At 37.6% G+C, this 20600-nt stretch overlaps 2 protein-coding genes and 2 non-coding genes across 7 annotated transcripts in view; 1 reads left to right on the forward strand and 3 right to left on the reverse strand.

The window, feature by feature from the left end:
- The window catches only part of DIPK1A (divergent protein kinase domain 1A), a 114082-nt gene extending 106433 nt beyond the window's left edge, over nt 1–7649 (forward strand). For all 3 annotated transcript variants that reach the window (XM_072754610.1, XM_072754611.1, XM_025996508.2), the window contains 3 exons: nt 334–441; nt 4675–4851; nt 5725–7649. In XM_072754610.1, the coding sequence (XP_072610711.1) occupies nt 334–441; nt 4675–4851; nt 5725–6537 (1098 nt within the window). In that variant the 3' untranslated portion in view covers nt 6538–7649. The remainder of the gene's footprint in view (nt 1–333; nt 442–4674; nt 4852–5724) is intronic.
- A 313-nt stretch (nt 7650–7962) lies between these two features.
- On the reverse strand, nt 7963–17392 carry RPL5 (ribosomal protein L5). 2 transcript variants are annotated; one of them, XM_025996444.2, is made up of 8 exons: nt 17269–17392; nt 16189–16258; nt 15994–16109; nt 14704–14838; nt 12798–13000; nt 11576–11753; nt 8550–8638; nt 7963–8131 (listed from the first exon to the last, which is right to left on the reverse strand). In XM_025996444.2, the coding sequence occupies exons 1-8, from the start codon at nt 17269–17271 to the stop codon at nt 8032–8034; spliced, it is 894 nt and encodes a 297-aa protein (XP_025852229.2). In that variant the 5' UTR covers nt 17272–17392; the 3' UTR covers nt 7963–8031. The 2 variants fall into 2 exon arrangements, with proteins under 2 accessions (XP_025852229.2, XP_072610714.1); XM_072754613.1 differs by having other exon boundaries at nt 8550–8634; nt 11575–11753.
- On the reverse strand, nt 8327–8463 carry LOC112918496 (small nucleolar RNA SNORA66). Its single transcript, XR_003234711.1, has one exon. It is a non-coding gene; the product is annotated as a small nucleolar RNA SNORA66 (small nucleolar RNA).
- Nucleotides 11826–11921, reverse strand: LOC112918494 (small nucleolar RNA SNORD21). The gene has a single exon (XR_003234709.1). It is a non-coding gene; the product is annotated as a small nucleolar RNA SNORD21 (small nucleolar RNA).
- Nucleotides 17393–20600: the final 3208 nt, after the last annotated feature.

The raw sequence follows: 20600 nt of genomic DNA on the forward strand, positions 1-20600 counted from the left end.
AATATCTTACTTTGAAACCAGAGCCATTTTTAAAGTGTGCCTCTAATCTTAGGGGGGAAGCAGGTACCTTACCACCTCAGACCATGTTAAGTGGGGAAAAATAGCTTCCAAATTCCAAGCACACTTTGGTCGCAGCAATATCTCTCATCATCATATAGCTGGTAAGAATAGAGCTTGGATTCAGATTCAAGTCTGTCCAAATCCAGAGTCTGAGTTCTTTTCATTATAGAACTTCATCCTAAAGAATACAGGTATCTCCTTACATTGTCTTTATTATGTTTCTTCTTATAAAACAGTTTTTTATTAACTACTTTTCTGTTTCCTGGTTTTTAGTGTGACAAGTACAAGACTGGAGTTATTGATGGGCCTGCATGTAACAGCCTTTGTGTTACAGAAACCCTTTACTTTGGGAAATGTTTATCCACCAAGCCCAACAATCAGGTATGGACATTACGAATAAACATCCCAGAATAACAGTGCACTCTAATTTTACCTTAAATGAAAGTATTATTAAAAGAATTCTTGAACCATAGTGTTAGGATATTTTATATACTTTAATGTTGTATGCTTTGATTCACTCATCCAACAGATGTTTATTAATCCTTATTTCCAGTATATTCCAGACATAGTTATTAGGAATGCAGTGGTGATTAAGATAGATAAGATTACTTTCATGGATCTTATATTAATTAATAGTGACTAATTTGGGAGTATGGGATTAGGGGAATGGAAACAGAGGAATTTGCCTTTCATCTTTCTAGGCAATGTGACTTTTTAAAAATGTATTTATAGTTATAAATGCTTACATTAAGAAACAAGATCTCAAATCAACAAGCCAATTTTACAATTTCAGGAACTTGAAAAAGAACAAACTAAACCCAAAGCTAGCAGAAGGAAATAAACAATTTACAGCAGAGATAAATGAAATGGAGAATAGAAAAACAATAGAGGAAAATCAATGAAACCAGAACTTGGTTCTTGAAAAAAATCAGCAAAATTGACAAACCTTTAGATAGAGGAGTCTAAGAGAAAAAGAGAAGTCTCCAATTACTAAAATCAGAATTGAAGTGTGGGGACATTACAGAAATAAAAAGGATCATATGAGAGTACTATGAACAATTATGCACCAAGAAGTTAGATAGCCTAGATGAAATGGACAAATCCCTAGAAACAGAAAACCTACCAAGAAATAGAAAATCTGAACAGACCTATAATTAGGAAGGAGATTGAATCAGTAATCAAGAGTCTTCCAACAAGAAAAGCCCTGAGCCCGTTGCCTTCACTGGTGAATTCTACCAAACATTTAAATCCTTCCCAACCTTTTCTAAAAAATTGAAAAGGAAGGAACACTTCCTGACTCATTTTGTGAGGCCACCATTACTTTGATACCAAAGCCAGATAAAGACATTACAAGGAAAGAAATCTACAGACTTTTTGTACATTAATGCAAAATCCCCAACAAAATACTATCATGCCAAATTGAGCATATTAAAAAGATCATACACCACAACCAAATGGGATTTATTCCTGGAATGCCAGGATGGTTCAATATATAAAAGTCAATCAGTTTAATATGACAGATCAACACAGTGACCCCAGGATCATCTCAGTCGATATAGGAAAAGTATTTGATAAAATTCAGTACCCTTTCATGATAAAAACACTCAACAAAGTAGGAATAGAAGGCAACTACCTCAACATAATAAAATCCATATATGAAAAATCAATAGCTAATACTATATTCAATGGTAAAAGTATGAAAGTTTTTCCTCTAAAATCAGGAACAAGGCAAGGATGCCCACTTTTGCCACTTGTATTCAACATAATACTGGAAGTTCTAGCCAAATTAGACAAGAAAGAGAAATAAAGGTATCCAAATTAGGAAAAAGTAAAATTATCTCTGCTTGCAGATGACATGATCTTTTATATAAATATTTTATGTAGGAAAAAGTTGTTAGAGCTAATAAATTCAGCAAAGTAGCTGGAAACAAAGTCAACACACAAAAATCAGTTGTATCACACTAACAATGAACAATCCACAAAGAAAATTAAGAAAACCATTCCATTTACAGTAGCATCAAAAAGAACAAACTACTTAGAAATTAACTTAACCAAGGAGGTTTTAGGACTTGTACAATGAATACTTCAAAGTATTGCAGAAAGAAATTAAAGATACAAACAAATGGAAACATAATCCATGTTCATGGATGGAAGACTTAGTATTGTTAAGATCACTACCCAAAGTGATCTACAGATTCGTGAAATCCCTTTCAAAATCCTGATGACATTTTTTGCAGAAGTAGAAAAACCCACCCAAAAATTTGAATAGACTGTCAGAGGACCCCAAATAGCTAAACCATTGTGAAAAATAACTACAGAGCTGGAAGACTCATACTTCTGATTTCAAAACTTACTGCAAAGGTAATCAAGACAGTGTGTACTGGAATGAAGACAGACATATAGATAAATAGAGTAGAGAACCCAGAACTAAGCCTCACATATTTGGCCAAATGATTTTTGACGAGTGCTAAGACCATTCGATAGAGAAAGGACTTTTTTTTTAAGGTTTTATTTATGTATTTGAGAGAGAGTGTGTGTGAGACAGCACAGGTTGTGGGGGAAGGGAGGGCAGAGGGAGAAGTAGGCTCTCTGCAAAGGAGGGAGCCCAGTGTGGGGCTCAATGCGGAGCTCAATCCCAGGGCCCTGAGCTGAAGGCAGATGCTCAACCAACTGAGCTACCCAAGCACTAGAGAAAGGACCAACTTTTCAACAAATGGTGTTGGCAAAAACTGGATAGCCACATGCAAAAAGAATAAAGTGGGATGCTTACCTAATGCCATATGCAAAAATTAAGTCAAAACAGATCAAAGACTTAAATGTAAGAACTAAAACCATAAAACTCTTAGAAAAAAATATAGGGTAAAAGCTTCATGACATTGGATTTGGTAATGATTTCTTGGCTCTTTCACCAAAGGCATGAGCAACAAAAGAAAAAGACAAATCTGTACTTAATGAAAATTTAAAAATTTTGTGCATCAAAAAGTATCAAATCTACAGAATGCGAGAAAATGTTTGCAAATCATATATCCAATAAGGGATTAATATCTAAAATATATAGAGAACTCCTGGGGTACCTGACCAGCTCAGTTGGTAGAGCATGTAACATTTTTTTTTTTAAGATTTTATTTATTAAAAAAAATAAAAAAAATAAAAAAATAAAAAAAATAAAAAAGATTTTATTTATTTTTGTGAGAGAGAAAGAGAGAGAGCATGAGCACAATTATAGGGGAGGGACAGAGGGAGAAGTAGACTCCCTGACCAGGAGCCCAATACAGGACTCAATCCCAGGACATTGGGATCATGACTTGAGCTGAAGACAGACGCTTAATTTAGCCACTCAGGTGCTGGAGCATGTAACTCTTAATCACAGGGTCATAAGTTCGAGCCCTGCATTGTGTGTAAAGTTTACTAAAAAAAAGAGAGAGAGAACGAGAGAGAGCAAGAACGCCTAAAATTCAACAATAAAAACAAGATTTAAAAATATGCAAAGGACTTGAATAGGCATTTCTCAAAAAAAAAAAAAAAAAGATACACAGATGGCCAATAAGTACATGAAAAGATAGATGCTCAACATCACTTGATCATTAAGGAAATACAAATCAAAATCACAGTGACATACCACTTCATACCCATTAGGATGGCTACTATCAAAGAAAGGAAATTTCTTTGTCAACAAGTGTTGACAAGGATGGAAAGAAATTGGAACCCTTGTGTACCGTCAGAAGGAATGTAAAATGGCACAGCCATTGCAGAAAACAATATAGCAGTTCCTCAAAATATTAAAAATATACTGTTCTTATGATCCAGCAATTTTACTTCTGGGTACATAACTAAAAAAATTGAAAGCAGTCTCCAAAAGATATTTGTATACCCAAGTTCAGCTCAGCATTATTCACAATAGCTAAAACACGGAAGCATCCAAGAGTTGATAGAAATGCAAAATATGGTATATACATACAGTGGACTATTATTCAGGTTTAAAAAGGAGGAAATTCTGACACAATACCATACAGATGAATCTTGAGAACGCAATGCTAAGTGAAATAATCTGTGCCATAAACACTGTCCAAATCAGACTCACAGTGACGATCCTTTATAAATTCTTTCAGGTTTGTTTCTGGCCAGTCACAAAAAGAGAAATTTTATATGGTTCCATTTATATGAGATATTTAGTCAAAATTATAAAGACAGAGAGTAGAATGGTGATGCCAAGGGCTAAAGGGGAAAGGGGGAACAGGAAGTTATTATTTAATAGGTATGGAGATTCAGTTTTACAAGATGGAGTGCTGCAAAAGGGTGGTGGTGATGGCTGCATTGTGAATGTAATAATACCGTTGAACTGTACACTAAAAATGGTGAAGATGGTAAATTATGTTTTTAATATTTTACCATAATTTAAAAATTAGAATAAATAAATAAAATTAATCCATGGTCAAAAATGTATTTATTTAGGCATGCATTGCTTTTATAATCAAAAAGTTATAGAAAAAAGCTAAATCTCTGTGTTTTGTTACTTGCTTTTGTGTTTTTGTAAGAGGAAGAAGATACTAAAAATACAGTGGTGTATAATTCTACTCAGCCTAAAGAGTGATTTGTCATTCTTTTTCCACATAGATGTATTTAGGGATTTGGGGTAATCTACCAGGTGTTGTGAAATGTCAAATGGAACAAGCACTTCACCTTGATTTTGGGACTGAATTGGAACCAAGGAAGGAAATAGTGCTATTTGATAAGCCAACTAGGGGAACTACTGTACAGAAATTCAAAGAAATGGTCTACAGTCTCTTTAAAGTAAGTATATCCATTCCCATATTACTATTATGAAGTGGTACATTCTTCTGGAAGAGTTGGCAAGACCTCATCCTAAGCCACAAAAGTGTTGCTATTCTTTAACATATCAGGGGCTCCATCTTGAAACAATTCAAAAATGTGTAGAAGATGTTTATTTATAATAGTTTAAAATGTCCAGGTATGAAAGGGGAGTTCATTAAGTAGGTGAGCTGCTCTATAGTTTGACACTGTAGCTGATACACATTTTTTTAAATGTGGGAGAAGGGCTAAAATCAGTATACGTATCTGATAGCAAATTATTTTTTAAAAATTAAATAATCATACAAAGATTAAGTATATTAAAGATAAAAGTAGTTAAAATTTTATAAAAAGTCTCTTTTCTTTTATTGCTGTCATATTTTCATTCAAAATCTTTAAGTTTATATTTTTGGACTATTTTATCCTAAGAACCTTTTAACTTTCATCATTGGAACAATACAACTTGAACAAAATAGTTCTGTTAATGTGTTAACTACAAAATAGGAGAAAATAATTTTCAGTTGACCCTTATTATAACTTTGGATATGAGCACATTACACTGCAATTTTGCAAGTAAATATATGAGTAAGATAGAATTAGTGTGTTGAGTAACTATCAACAGGGACCAAGGAGCTTGCCATTTCTTAAATATACTCAAGAGTGCGTTTTACTACAATTATATAAAACATACTTCTTAGTAAAAGCATCATAAATTGGAGCTGTATTAAGTACCTTTATGGAGACTCAGTAACAAAATTATTACTTAGCATAATTTCCGTATAAAGTTAGTATGTATATTACATAAGAGAAATTTTTGCAAACTTTCTGTATTTAGCTAAATTCTTACCTTTATAGGCAAAATTGGGTGACCAAGGAAACCTCCCTGAACTGGTTAATCTCATCTTGACCGTGGCTGATGGAGACAAAGATGGCCAGGTTTCCTTGGGAGAAGCAAAGTCAGCGTGGGCACTTCTTCAACTAAATGAGTTTCTTCTCATGGTGATACTTCAAGATAAAGAACATACTCCCAAATTAATGGGATTCTGTGGTGATCTCTATGTGATGGAAAGTGTTGAATATACCTCTCTTTATGGAATAAGCCTTCCATGGGTCATTGAACTTTTTATTCCATCTGGGTTCAGAAGAAGCATGGACCAGTTATTCACACCATCATGGCCTAGAAAGGCTAAAATAGCCATAGGACTTCTAGAATTTGTGGAAGATGTTTTCCACGGCCCCTATGGAAACTTCCTTATGTGTGATATTAGTGCCAAAAACCTAGGATATAATGATAAATATGATTTGAAAATGGTGGACATGAGAAAAATTGTACCAGAGACAAACCTGAAAGAACTTATAAAGGATCGTCACTGTGAGTCTGATTTGGACTGTGTTTATGGCACAGATTGTCGAACTAGCTGTGATCAAAGTACAATGAAGTGTACTTCAGAAGTGATACAACCAAACTTGGCAAAAGCCTGTCAGTTACTCAAAGACTACCTACTGCGTGGTGCTCCAAGTGAAATTCGTGAGGAATTGGAAAAGCAGCTTTATTCTTGTATTGCTCTCAAAGTCACTGCAAATCAAATGGAAATGGAACATTCTTTGATACTAAATAACCTAAAAACATTACTGTGGAAGAAAATTTCCTATACAAATGACTCTTAGTTCATTTGGACATCGTGAGCATTATAGGAAACTTCAAAATTTTAAGGAAAAACTTTGAGCATTAAAAAAAAAATAAGGCTTCTGATTCAAGTCCCTGTCAGTTACACAAAACCCCCCTTCCCCTGGTTTTAAGAAGCCATCATCTTAAGATACAAGTTGATTCAAGTAATGGCAGGAGGTAAAAGATGACCAGGTCCAAAGATTTCATTCCTGCTGTTAGAAGCCCTGGTAGATTTTCCAGTATTCACTGTGTAACTATTTTAACTAATGACCTAAAATAATGCTGTGAAAAGCCTCATTCCATAAACATCAACAGTGAAGTATTTTGTAGATTTGTTAGCCAAAATACCATTGCTGGAAACATTTTTGCATTGAAGCTGCTGTTGAAAAAAAATATACATTTAAAAAGTCTTAGCATGGTAAAGTTTGCACATTAACAGAAATTAAGACTGCAAAGGTCAAGTTACTCCTTTACAAACAGATGTTGGGTTAATAGCATGGTTTTTTTCCTACTTAAAACACTTAGACATCAAATGTTATATGGCTTCAGAATATTGAGTGGCTGTTAGCCTCTTAATCCGTAAGAAAATGTTCTACTTGACAATATATAATTGCCAATTTTAGAGGCTGAAACTAGATGAGCATTCGTCATCCTCATTTTGATGGGTCCTTCTTTTTGTCAATGCGCTATAGTCCATCAAAACTGATTTTTTTTTCCAAAACTGGTATTAAGGCCATCAACCCAATCCAGATCCATGTATCTGAATTTGAGCTATGGGGAAATAGGACATTAGGAGCCAGACTCTGAAATCATGGAACTTTTTTAGTTCACAATTTTCCATTTTTGAACAGTATATCCTGTTGGCCAAAGGGCTATTTCTGAAGAGGCATGCAAATTTTTTCATGTAAACTTGAAATGCAAGTTAATATTTGCCCTTTTAATGTTGTTTTCATGTTTATTAAGATCTGGCATGTACCTTTCAACATCTCCATAACATGGAACACTTCTTTTGAAGGATATTCTGCTCAGAGGTTTCACCTGATTAAAGTGAACATTATGTGAACTTCATTGGACAGCTCTCTCTCAAAATTAAAGCCATTGATTAGCACCAGTTCTGCTTACTTTAAAATTGTGTACTTTGAAGGTACTTTTTCTTCCCACTAGCCATCTGGTTACAATAAATGAATGGAAGAAATATTTCCTAGTGGATGGTTGGTCTGTTGCTTGACAGACTGTTTAGAGGGAGCTGGACGTCACACTTGAAGGGATAACTGTTAGGAAAAACAGAAGCCTGAGAAGCCGGTGTGAACTTTGAGTCAATATGCAGTTATATTTGTTTCTTGAAGAAGAAAAATTTATCAACTCCTCTACTTTTGTACTTCATATATTTCCTACACTTTCATTAACAAGAGTTTAACACAAAGTTGCTTGGTGAATAAGTTTATTATTGGCTTTATCTGAAAAATCTTCATAGAAAATTATGGTTTGGTTTATTAGCTCTCAGCAGCCCGCTCCTGAGCTCTAAGGAAGCTTGCCTTCTTCTGAGCTACCCGATCTTTCTTTTGGGCAAGAGACATCTTAGGACGGTTCCACCTGCAAAACAAAGTAAAATTAAGATATAGATTTTTAAAAACCACCACTACAGAGCTTAAAAAAGTTAACTTTGATTGGAAAAGACTATGATCAGGTCAAAACAATCCAAGTTCTAATACATACTTCTGATCTTAAAGGAACTTTCAAATTGCAGGAACTGGTTAAAAACTTTTTAAATGCTGTAACTGGTAGTTACACTGTAATGGGATAGAATAGGTCAGCTCAGTAAGTACCTTCTGAGGCTAATACATTTCTATCACCACAATTACTTTAGCAAACCTGGTTCCCCTCACTTCTGCAACATCATGCAGAGCTAGTGATCGAGTTTGCACAACTTCAACGAGTTTGATAAAGACCAAATAAGGCAAGAAATTCCTCCCAACCTCTCTTAAAAAGACAGTAATAGTAAGATGCGTACCTCTTCTTCTTAACTTCTTTCTTAGGCTTCTTCTCATAGACGGGATTCTCTCGTATAGCAGCGTGAGCTTTCTTATACATCTCCTCCATCTGAAAGAAAGCAAAGCAAACAGTACTTGGTTTCATTTCACATGCCCTATACAGTCACGTAACATACTGCATTCTACCACTTGCTCTATTTTGTCCCTAAACCAGACTGTCAAAGGGAACTAAACTGGGTCAACACTGGTATCTCAAATTTCTGCATGTAACCCACATTTTCCTAAGAAATTTCCAGAGGCAGTGTGAATTGACACTATTCACAAAACTCATACTCAAAAAATGTCCACTTATTTCTGAGGAATTCAGCTTTACTTCTTTAAGTCACTCAAGAGCAAACAGGTTTCTGCAAAAACATTTATGTTCATTTAAAATACTGTCTGACCCAAATTCTTTTATTCAGGGGAGGATTTGTGCTAAATCAAAGTATTTAAGATGTTAAGACAAACAGGATATGGGGCCAACAAGCAAATGCTATTAATTCATTTTTTTCTACCACATTCCTCAAATTTGTATTTTCCATCAGTACCTAATAGGTCTCTCAGTACTACTCCCAGAACTACATACCAGGGACCTCTTATATCTACTATTATTAGGTGTCTATGGAAACAGAAGGTTTGAATTTTCCTACAAAATGCTCAAACACCATCCAATCATCTCTTAATGAGAATTATGTTCTAAAACCCATCAAAAACTAATGCCGAAATTCTTGGAATTGTTTCAATTACCTCCTCCAAATAAATGACTATTGATTTTATGGTAGAGCAGGTCATGAAGCAGCTATAAAATGCCTGAATGTTCACTATCAAAATCTAGTAAAAATTACAGGCCCCCCAAAGAATAAACCAAAGTATTCAAATCTCTAAAACTACTCCTTCATTATGAAGAAAATGTGATTACTACATGTATTTGTAGAAAACTGAGCAAATGAAAAGAATGCAAACACTGCATGAGACCTCAACTACCTAAATCCCTTCCTTTAGGAATTACTTTAATTCCTTTAATTTCTCTACCTCTTTTAAGCACTCTATTACAGCTTTCCACTGTATTTAACAAATCCATTTGATGACTTCAAATACAGTTATTTAATAAATCTAAGCAATTTGGTCCATTCCTTCCAAGAGACAAATAGGATACACAACCATGCATGTAGATAAGAACATGAGTTTAGGTAAAGACCACTTCCTCAGAAGACATGCCAGATGTCTATAGAGGATTTCAGCAGGCACGCATAAGAGGCCTCCAAAGATCAAATTAATGAGCTAGCTGGGAAAAGTACATTAGCCTAAGAGTGGTCCAGCTGAAGTAAACCATATATTTAGGAAAACATTATGAAGTGGGAGCTCAAAGCAGCTTGGGAATTTGAAAAGTTGTGAACAAGTGTGACATTACCAGAGCAAGAGAGGTCATAGGAAGAAAAATTATGCAGGCCAAGTAGAATTACAGTCACAAGTAAAAGATCTATTTATCAGAGTGAATGAGGGCAATGCTAATAGTAACAAAAAAAAGTATGGATTTCTGAAAATTAACATACATTTGCATTATTACCGTTTTCCTAGCTCAAAAACTCAAGCTATGTATTTATTGATCCCTAGACTATAACTAAGCATATGAATAACAGGCAATTATCTTTTCTAATTACAACTCTTTTTTTTTTTTTTTAAGATTTTATTTGTTTCATAAGAGGCAGAGACATAGAGGGAGAAGCAGGCACCTTGCAGGGAGCCCGATGCAGGACTTGATCCCTGGACCCCGGATCACACCCTGAGCCAAAGGCAGCTGCTCAACCAGAGCCACCCAGGTGTCCCTAACAACTCTTTTAAAATAGGGACACCTGGGTGGCTCAACAGTTGAGCGTCTGCTTTAGGCTCAGGGCGTGATCCTAGAGATCTGGGATCAGGTCCTGCATCGGGCTCCCTGCATGGAGCCTTGCTTCTCCCTTTGCTAACATCTCTGTGTGTGTGTGCGCGCGTGCGCACGCATGCACAGCTCTCATGAATATATAAATAATTTTTTAAAAAAATAAAAATAAATTTATAAATAAAGTAATTTTCACAGGGTGCCTGAGTGGTTCAGTTGGTTAAGCATCCAACTCTGATTTCAGTTCAGGTCATGATCTCAGGGTTTTGAGACTGAGACCTCATTATTAGGCTCCATACTGGCCATGAAGCCTCTCCTTCCTTTTTTTTTTTTTTTTAAGCCTCTCCTTCCCTTAGCCCCTCCCTCACCATGTGCTCTCAAAATTTTTTTCCATAATCAAAACTGTATCAAAATAGAAACTATGCACTAACAGAACATTTGATATATAACCATCAATTCATCTACAACTCTACAGTTGCATAATTTTATAATAAGCAGTGCTATTTTTGTGCTCTATGCCTATCCTCTTCCATTACTACAATGTGTCAATAGATGCCTCAAAGATACAACTTTAGGCTGATAAATTTTCCAACATTAAACTCATATTTGCAAAGTCATGCAGAACTAGTCATCTACTCAATACAAACTCTCCATGTGCATAGCCTGAGATATTCACAAAGTCCTGAACATAGAACTTAACTTGCTTTACAGAAAAGAACCTTTCCTCCACATTGCTTCAAAATGAATTTAGTAACTAGCATCTCCAATCAGACAGATGATTTTTAACTATGACTACAGGAATGAAGTCTGCAAATTTAAAACAGCCAAAATGTGTAAAAGCCATCTTTAGATTTAGATGCTTGAAGTCTGCCACCCTTCACTATCTAAAAAATTCCTAAAAGCATGTTAAGTCTCTTATAATTATTCTTATCCCATCTGACTCTTAACTTACCACTTACCCTCACCCAATTTTCCAATTTCATGTCATTCCATTTTAAGGAACTGCTTGAGTCTGTCTATACCTCTTAACATACTCATGTTCAACTTTCAACTGTAACCATGAAATAAAATATATCCACGAAACCAAATAGTAAACCCAATACAGACATTTTTAGTAAAAATGTTTACCATGTCTGGAGTAACGTTGTTCTTTATATATTGAGAGAATTGTTTCTTGTAAGCATCTTCATCTTCCTCCATTAGGTAACGCATATAATCTGCAACATTCTGACCCATGATGTGCTTTCGATGAACTTCTGCATTGAATTCCTTGCTTTCTGAATCATAACCAGGGAATCGTTTGGTACTAAAATAAAGATTTTCATATTTTAGTACATAATGATTGAAATCAGTTCATTAGCAGGAATTCATTTCAGTAGCTGCCATCAGTCCCGTCTTGAAACAATTAACTGCATCATATGCAACCAAAGGACCAACTACTGACTGCTCAGTTAGTGGGATATCATCATTCAGCAGCTCATCTCTGAATTCCAGGATAGAAGAGGAAATGATGCCACAAACATCTTCAAAGCCATGAAATAAATCAAGTTCTCACCACTAAAGTAAGTTCTCCTTATTAACATAGGAAAGGATTTCAAAACTGCTCCCTTTAAATCCTAGAATTTCTTAGTGCTGCCTCAGGGTACATGGGAATAAGTGATTTGTTCAAGACCACATCTAATAGGTGTCTTGCAAGAGACCTGAAGGTCCTCAAAAAAAATATGCCCCACCATTATAAAAGTTCCAGTTAGGTTACATTTTGTAGGCTAAATTCCAAAACCTATAGCCAGAAAAAATTTTGGTGGTTAGGGATTTCTGCAACTTCTAATATAATATCCCTAAGAAGCTAATAAATCACTTTCTAAAGATGCACCTACTCAACAAGAAAAAAATCCTTAACTCAAAACCAAAGAACTACCAAATTAAAACCTACTTAACTTCTAAGAATGGTCTACAATCATTTCCAGTTGAAAGCTCTCAGCTTTTCTCTTTCTAGAGTTGACAGTTTTCCATAACTGAGTAAAATTATTTTATTCTGAATGAAAAAAAAATGCAATGGAGTTGCTCATTTCTAATCAAAACTAAGCCACAACACAAAAGCTAGTGGTTTTAACCCTGGCTCTTCCACTACTAGCTCCAAAACCTTCAACAAACCCTTTACTTCAGAACCTCAAACTCCTTTATATAATGTGTTATAATTCCCTCCTGCCCTGCCAGGTTCCTTTACCATAGTACTAAGCATATAGCAGGTATACAATGCTGTATACCTACTCAATGATGTCCACAGTCCAACCAGTTAGAAATGGAACTACTGGGAGTCTAAACAATGAAGCCTGGAATACTGTATTACCTGTGAGGGATAGACAAGCCTCCGTCCACTGCTCCCTTGAGGGCCCCAAAAACTTTATTTCCAGTGGTAGTTCTGGCAAGCCCTGCATCCAAATAGCAGGTGAAGGCACCAGGTTGACCATCAATGCTTTCCACATTGTATTCATCTCCAGTCACTTCCACTTGGCCTTCATAGATCTTGTCCATGCCAAATCTATTGAGGAGCTATTAACAAAAAAGCCAGTCTAAATATATTCAAACAATTCTAAAATTATCAAGTCACATTTAATGACCCAATGCCTACAAAAAATTACCTTCCAATTCACTTATCCCTCTGTACCAATTTACTTTTAAATATTAAAATGCATAAACAAACAAACAAATAAATAAATGAAATGCTACAGGAGGGCAGCCTGGGTGGCTCAGCAGTTTAGCACCGCCTTCAGCCCAGGGTATGATCCTAGAGACCTGGGATCAAGTCCCACATTGGGCTCCTTGCATGGAGCCTGCTTTTTCCCTCTGCCTGTATCTCTGCCCCCTCCCCCCACCTCTGTCTCTAATGAATAAAATCTTAAAAAAAAAAAAAACTACAAGAAAACTTCAAATACTCAAACTCACCACAACTTTGTCTTATAGCTTCTGAATCTTTGCTACATGCCCATACTTGATTTACGTAGTAATCAATTAAGATGTAACCATACCATTATCTATTCAAGGAAGATATTCTCCATATTTCTTCAGTCCTATTTGGCCACAGTAACTCAAGAACCAAATATTAAGTGGTATCACGTGCAATTTTGATTAATTTGATTAAAATCTTAGCAGGATAGTGGGCAGAACAGAGCATCTTTTATGGCTCTACTACTCCAACCACATTATGTTAATAAGGGGGACTCTTCTACTGGTACATCTATCTAGCTACCGCTTCACCACAGTGTGATTTTGTAGAACATGTGGCTCTCATATAGAAGGACATTATTCCCCATCCTTATTCAAACATTTATAACCAATGAGGATATAGGTTCCTAACAATGATGCATGCTTAACAAGTCCACTGCAGACAAGATCAATAACAGAACAAAAATAAGGCAAAATCACATTTTCACCTACTTTCTGTGTATTACAGGAAATGCTGCCACCCAGAGGTAAAGATAATTAAAACAAAACTGAATTCCATACCTATGCCTGCCCACCCTCCAAATTGAAGACCTTGTTTCTCAAAATTTAACATGTATATAAGTAATCTGGACATCCTATTAAAATACAGATTTCAAGGGTGTGGAGTAAAGCCTGCATTTTAAATGTACACTGATTGACAGTCAGAAGATCTATACTTCTGAGTAGCAACGGTCTGCCCTGTCCAACAAGACAGCCAGTAACTAGCCACAAAAAGCTATTCAAATTGTTAAAAATTCAGTTCCTCGGAACAGCACAGGTCATGCACTCAATATCCATTTGTGGCTAGTAGCCACCATTCTTTCGTTTAGATTCCACTGACCTATGGGGTCCCTGGGTGGCTCAGTGGCTTAGCAGCTGCCTGCGGCCCAGGGTGTGACTCTGGAGTACTGGGATCAAGTCTCACACTGGGCTCCCTGCATGGAGCCTGCTTCTCCCACTCTCTCTGTCTCTCGTCAATAAATAAAATCTTTGAAAAAAAAAAAAAAAAAAGACTCCATTGACCTAGATCTACCCAACAGGCAAAAAAACAGAAAAACTACCTCCCCAGAGTATTAGAAAATGTATTGCTGCCTAAAATTCTGGATTTATTAAAACTATCCTCCCTGATGACCCCATAACCAACAGCTCAACAGCAGACATTCCCCAGAAACCAGAGCTGAGGGTATCTTACTCATGTAAGAACATTTATCTTGCAGTGAACTCCAAACAATGAGCTAATTCCAAATATATTAAAGTTATCTTCTGCATACCCTGCGGGCCAGCAGCAGGCCGGTACAATATGCTGCAGCATAATTTGTCAGGCCAACCTTCACACCATACTTTGGGAGTTCATGAGCATAAGCCGCACAAACGATCATGTCTCCTTCTATGCGGGCATAAGCAATCTGTAAGAGAAAAACCAGATTAATCATCTGTGCTTTCAACTATCTGATTACTTGTCCTAGGTGCCTTCTTTTTCAAAGGACTTAAGGAGAGAAAAAAAAAAAAGGACACAAATCTGCAACACTTTAGAATCTCTTTGTTGATCCTACTACACAATGACAGTTTATGGCTTCGTCAAGTATAACAGGTAGGTTTTCTGTAAATGTCAGAATGATTATCACAAATAGAGCTAAAATTATGACCTAAACAGTGAATACTGAAATGCCTCTGAAGTTAGAGACTGTCGTTCTTTCTAAATACTGAAAAGACTTAGCTGCACTAGCCAATGAACTAAAGAGGCACCATGAAAAGTCAAAAGAAGAATCTCCAATAATTTCAAACATCTTTAGAACTCAGCATATCAAAGTCCAATATGAATAGGGTTATCTGAACTTAGGTATGAAGGAACATGGTCTTCACAACCAACATTAGTTTGCCTAGAAAATAGGTGTGCCTGCCCCCTTCCCTGCAAAGGCTCAGCAAATCTTAATTGAAAATTTTCTCTAGTTGTAAAAGCCCAGAAAACTAGCTTCTAAAGGAGCAAACTGCCGTTTTCTAGAGGTCTTTTATATGGGAGAAACTTTCATACCTATTTATCAAAATTTTATGTATCAAACAATAAGCAGGAGTAAAAGCAATCTTAAGAGCCTAATTAAACCTTCACAACTACCTACCTCTTCGATGTGGAGCGGGGTATGTGGCACCTAGGGCTATACAGCATGTTGGGATTTAATCCATGACAAATTCTATTATTCTACTGGAAATGGAATGTGCAAGAACCTTCTACTTGACCTCAAATTTATACTACCCCTATATAATAGGGCAATACCTTTGATTTCTCTAATCCTCTTTTCCTCCATTAGAAAATGAGATTAAACTAGTTTGGTCAGGATTGCCAAACACAACTGATTTTCAACCAAGTATTTTAAAGTACCACCCAGCTCCAACTCCAGACCTACCAAAAGGAAAAGAAACTACTCAATGTTTTTAGAATGCCAGGCACTAGAGGGACCTTCCAATCCATATATACGTTTTGCTTCCCCAAGTACAACTTCTCTAGCAGTGAGTTCAAGGGGTGAGGCATAGCACTCATTGCTGGAGTTCAGAATACAACTTACCTGACAAATGATATCTCGGTTGGTTACACGAACTATCATCCTGTATTTAGGTGTGTTGTACTTATTTTTGTCCTGAATTACCAAGCGTTTCCGGGCATAATAATCAGTTTTACCCTCTGCAAGAAAAAATTAATTTAAGAAAGTCTATTCCACTGCAAGTTCTTCTAATATTGTGAACGTGAGAAGTAACCGTACCTCGTCGTCTTCTAAATTTCACTTGGTATCTCTTGAAGTAAGCCTTATTCTTGACAACCTTAACAAACCCCTTTAAGAAAAAAAAAAAAAAAAAAGAATGTCATTAAAACTTTGATAAATGGTTGATAGTACTTCTGACATCTGAAGTAACTGTGTAACAAAAAAAAACACTTTAACTTCAAGAGTGAATCCACACAACTGTCACTTCTGCAGAGCCCAGTTTCTCAAACCACAGGGAGTCCAGCATCACCTTTTCCACTTCCCATCAGTCACTTTTCCAGAGCAATGCTCCAGACAGCCAGCAGTCTTGCCTAACGTCAGTCTGTTGTGGACGCTCTATGTCGTTTTTGAAAACCTACCCTCGTATTTCCTGCGCTGTTCACACGCACGTTTTTCAAAAGCCGAATCACTTACCACAAAACTCATCTGGTCAAGACCTTATTTAGCAATTGCTCCCGATTAAAACAGCACTGTCCCCGCCACCAACCAAAGCAACACCTCATCCGCAAAATCACGAAACACTGGTGCCAGCAACAATCTAGAGCGAGCGACAGGAGGCACATGCCAAACTAAACGAGCTTCCTTCCGAGGCCCAGAGAAGCCCCAGCCTCCCCGCTGACTGCTGGGTCTAGGAGCCATTTCCCAAAGACCCACCAACTCGATACTCCCGAAAAAAACCCACGAAGCAGTCGGGGTGGACGGGTCCGAGGGCCCACAAGCCGCGTCCACTCAGGCATCCCTCTGCTAGCCTGAGACCAACTGCACGCAGTCCTCGCCGCCTGCCGGCGCCCAGTCGGCCCAGCCGAGCCGGCACTACCCCCGCAGCAGGTCTCCTGAACTCGCCCCCTCCTCAATCCACAGCCCTAGCTCCCGAACTTCTTCGTCAACCCCTCCCCCAAAGCTTGCGCGCCGGGCGGCAGCCATTAAAGCCACGCTGGGAGCGGCAACCCTACCACAGCAGAGCCCACAATCCAACGCCATCCAACCCCCGCGCCGCGCGAGACGGACCCTAGGTCAGCGTTTGGGCAAAGACAGGGAAACCCAGTGCAGACGTAGCCCCGATTCCAGATATCCACTCACCATCCTGCGGAACAGAGTCCGGCGGCCGCGGCTCACCACAAACCAGCAGGCCCAGCAGCGCTCGGCGGGGGGAAAAGGCCTCAGCCCGTGCGCAGGCGCAGTATGTAGCACTGACGATCACGCGAGCTACGTGTGGAAGAGAGAGCGCGCGGCCCTAGTTGTGCTTTGGACTGCCCTCTGCTGGCGGGAGGACCGATGCCCGCCCTCGCTGTGTGGAAACGCTCAAGGCCACGGAGTCCCCAAACGACTGACTGGTAATCCCACAGGGATGGGCGGTAAACAGCGGGGAGGATAATGGGAGGTTTGCAGTTTCCTATGCTAAGAAGTTGTTTCGTAAAAGACAATATGGCTTTTGAAAATAGGAAAAAAAGTTTAAAGTTAAGTAGAATCTATTTGCTATGGAGCCTTTTTGCCCCCTCCAGGACACCACCGCCTGGACTGCGCATCCTGCTCCAGAGCATACAGAGTCCCTTCTGGAAGCACAACAAAGTGCTGACATCCCGAAAGTGCTCCGTGTTTGTTAATGATAAAAGAACTGCTTGTAAAGAACTGCTTGTGTTCCCTGATCCCTGACAGCTACATTCCTTTTCCCTCCCTCCATCGCTCTGAACTAGTCAACTTTTCTCTGTAAGTCCTTTTCCCCCCATTCTTCTACAACTAATTGTAACTAGGGAATGAGCCGACTCATTCTCCATACGCAGACTGAGGAGAACCAATCAACCACCAACCAACCAAACAAAAAAGCACCTCAAGAGAAAGTATTCCCTTGCCTAACAGCATTTCTAAGGTGGTCTTTGGGCTATTGCATGGGAATCGTTGGGTACTAGTTAAAATGCAGGTATCTGAATATCCTCCACCTCTACTGAATCAACCTTGCTTGTCTGGGGACCAGGAATCACTGTTTTTAACTTGGCCTCAATCTTAATCAATTCAGGAGGTCTCAGGAAAGCAGAAAACAAATCCTGTTTTGCCCAATAATGGAATTTACTGACTCTACCAGATAAAGACAAATTACTTACTGGCACAGCTGCTTAAAATATTCCCATCCTCAGAATGAATGTTAACTCTATACCCCCATTGCTCAGTAATTTAAACCTACTCTTGGGAGATGAGTATGTATATGTTTAATCTATCAGGAAAAAAAAAATCAGTGTTTAAACTGCTCAGTGTCAGAGCAGAGAAAAGGGTCTGGCAAACAGGATGACAAAGTTAAGTGGCTCCAGAAAACTGCCACTAGAATAAATTAGAATTATGATGCCAATTTCCTCTGCTTTCAGTTTGTAACTTCTTTGTAGCAGGGAAAATGTACATTGAGTCCACTCTGGCCAATATCAAGAAAGCTTTCAAGGAGAAATGTTAAAACACTCTCCCAATGTTTATAGCAGCAATATCCACAATAGCCAAACTGGAAAGAGCCCAGATATGGAAAGAGTCCAGATATCCATTGACAGATGAATGGATAAAGAAGATGTGGTATATATATATATATATATATATATATATATATATATATATATATATAATGAACTACTACTAAGCCATAAAAAAATTGATATCTTGCTATTGCAAAGACATGGATGAAACTAGAGGATATTATGCTGAGTGAAATAAGTCAATCAGAGAAATACAATTATCATATGATCTCACTCATATGTGGAATTTAAGAAACAAAACAGAAAATCCTAGGGGAAGAGAGGGAAAAATAAAACCACAAAATCAGAGCGGGAGACAAACCATTAGAGGCTCTTAATCATAGGAAACAAACTGAGGGTCACTGGAGGGGAGGATAGTGGGGGGACGGGACAACTGGGTGATGGACATTAAGGAGGGCATGTGATATAATGAGCACTGGGTATTATATAAGACTAATGAATCACTGACCTCTATCTCTGAAACCAATAATACATTATATGTTAATTGAATTTAAATAAAATTGTAAAAAAGAATGTTGAATATTTCTCATGCATTTTTATTTAATTTAGAAAAAAATGTCTAAAAAATTTTTTTAAGATTTTATTTATTTATTCATGAGAGATACAGAAAAAGGGAGGCAGAGACTTAGGCAGGGGGAGAAAGCAGGATCCATGAAGGGAGCCCGATGTGGGACTCAATCCTGGTATTCCAGGATCATGCCCTGAGCCAAAGGCAGACATGCTGAACCACCAAGCCATCCAGGCATCCCTAAAATTTTAATCCTTTTAAGAATTAGATCTGTTTGAGTTTTGAATACATTTAAGTATTATAAGAAGCAAGCAATACTATATATCAAATAACTAGATAGCACAAATTCAAAATTCATTTTTCTTCCAAAGCCTCTGATTTGCTCTTTGAGCACCTTCTATTCTTTCACTTTAACCTTCTACAGCACCTCATGTTTTATCTAAATCCAATCTAACTGTTTTAACATGATGAATACCTCTGGAACCAGGAACTGGAACATAGAAGTAGACAAAAAAATGGAGTTTGGGCTTTACTCAGACATGAAACTTTGTTATAGCAGAATTTGAGGGGTTTAACATTATCACAAAGAAAGGATTTGACAAGTTAATTTGTTTTCTTCCTCTTTCCTAAAATATTTTCCATTACAGAAATCCTCCCACATTCCAAAGCAGTGTCTATTTCAAATGTCAACAGCAGCACAAGCCCAAAACCTTCATGACCTTCAGATACAATTGACTTTTGTTTCAAGGACAAAGCACAAGAAAAGTGGGATAGCATTTCCCTGGGTCCTGGAAGGTGTTGATTACCAAGGTAGATGCTTAGGGTTTCTGGTCAGAGGTGAATATCAAGTCCTGCATGACTGAAGCAGCCACAGCCATGCATTCTTTAATAAATTTACTTTTCTGTGTGTTTTGAGACATGCAGGGTATTACAAAGTGCAAGGCCAGAGAATGGGCCCAGATAAGGGCCCCTTTTGCTAGGCCAAAGGGAGGAAGCTTCATACCCACCAAAGATCATAGGATCTGAAATGTCTGAGCCCTTCCTGTTGTATTGCTCTATGGGAATCATCTCAGTGACTCAGATTTGACTGGCGGATTAGTGAGTAGGGATAAGAGAGGGGACTGTAGGGTTTCTACATAATATAAATAACAAACATCTATTGAGAACTTAATATATGCCAGAGTCTATTGTAAGCATTTCTTACATTATCTCATTTAATCTCATAATTAGTCTAGTAGATAGCATTATTAGAGCCTCATTTTACAAATGAAGAAGTGGATGCCACCGCCAATCACAGCAGAACACGGGTGGCTGTCATCAGAGTAATTTTCAGATCTGAGTCTGCCTTTAAATTTGCTAAAAGAAGGACTCTAAATATTCCTAAGCCTGTA

Source organism: Vulpes vulpes, chromosome 3, assembly GCF_048418805.1.
Source record: "Vulpes vulpes isolate BD-2025 chromosome 3, VulVul3, whole genome shotgun sequence".
Lineage (NCBI taxonomy): Eukaryota > Metazoa > Chordata > Mammalia > Carnivora > Canidae > Vulpes > Vulpes vulpes.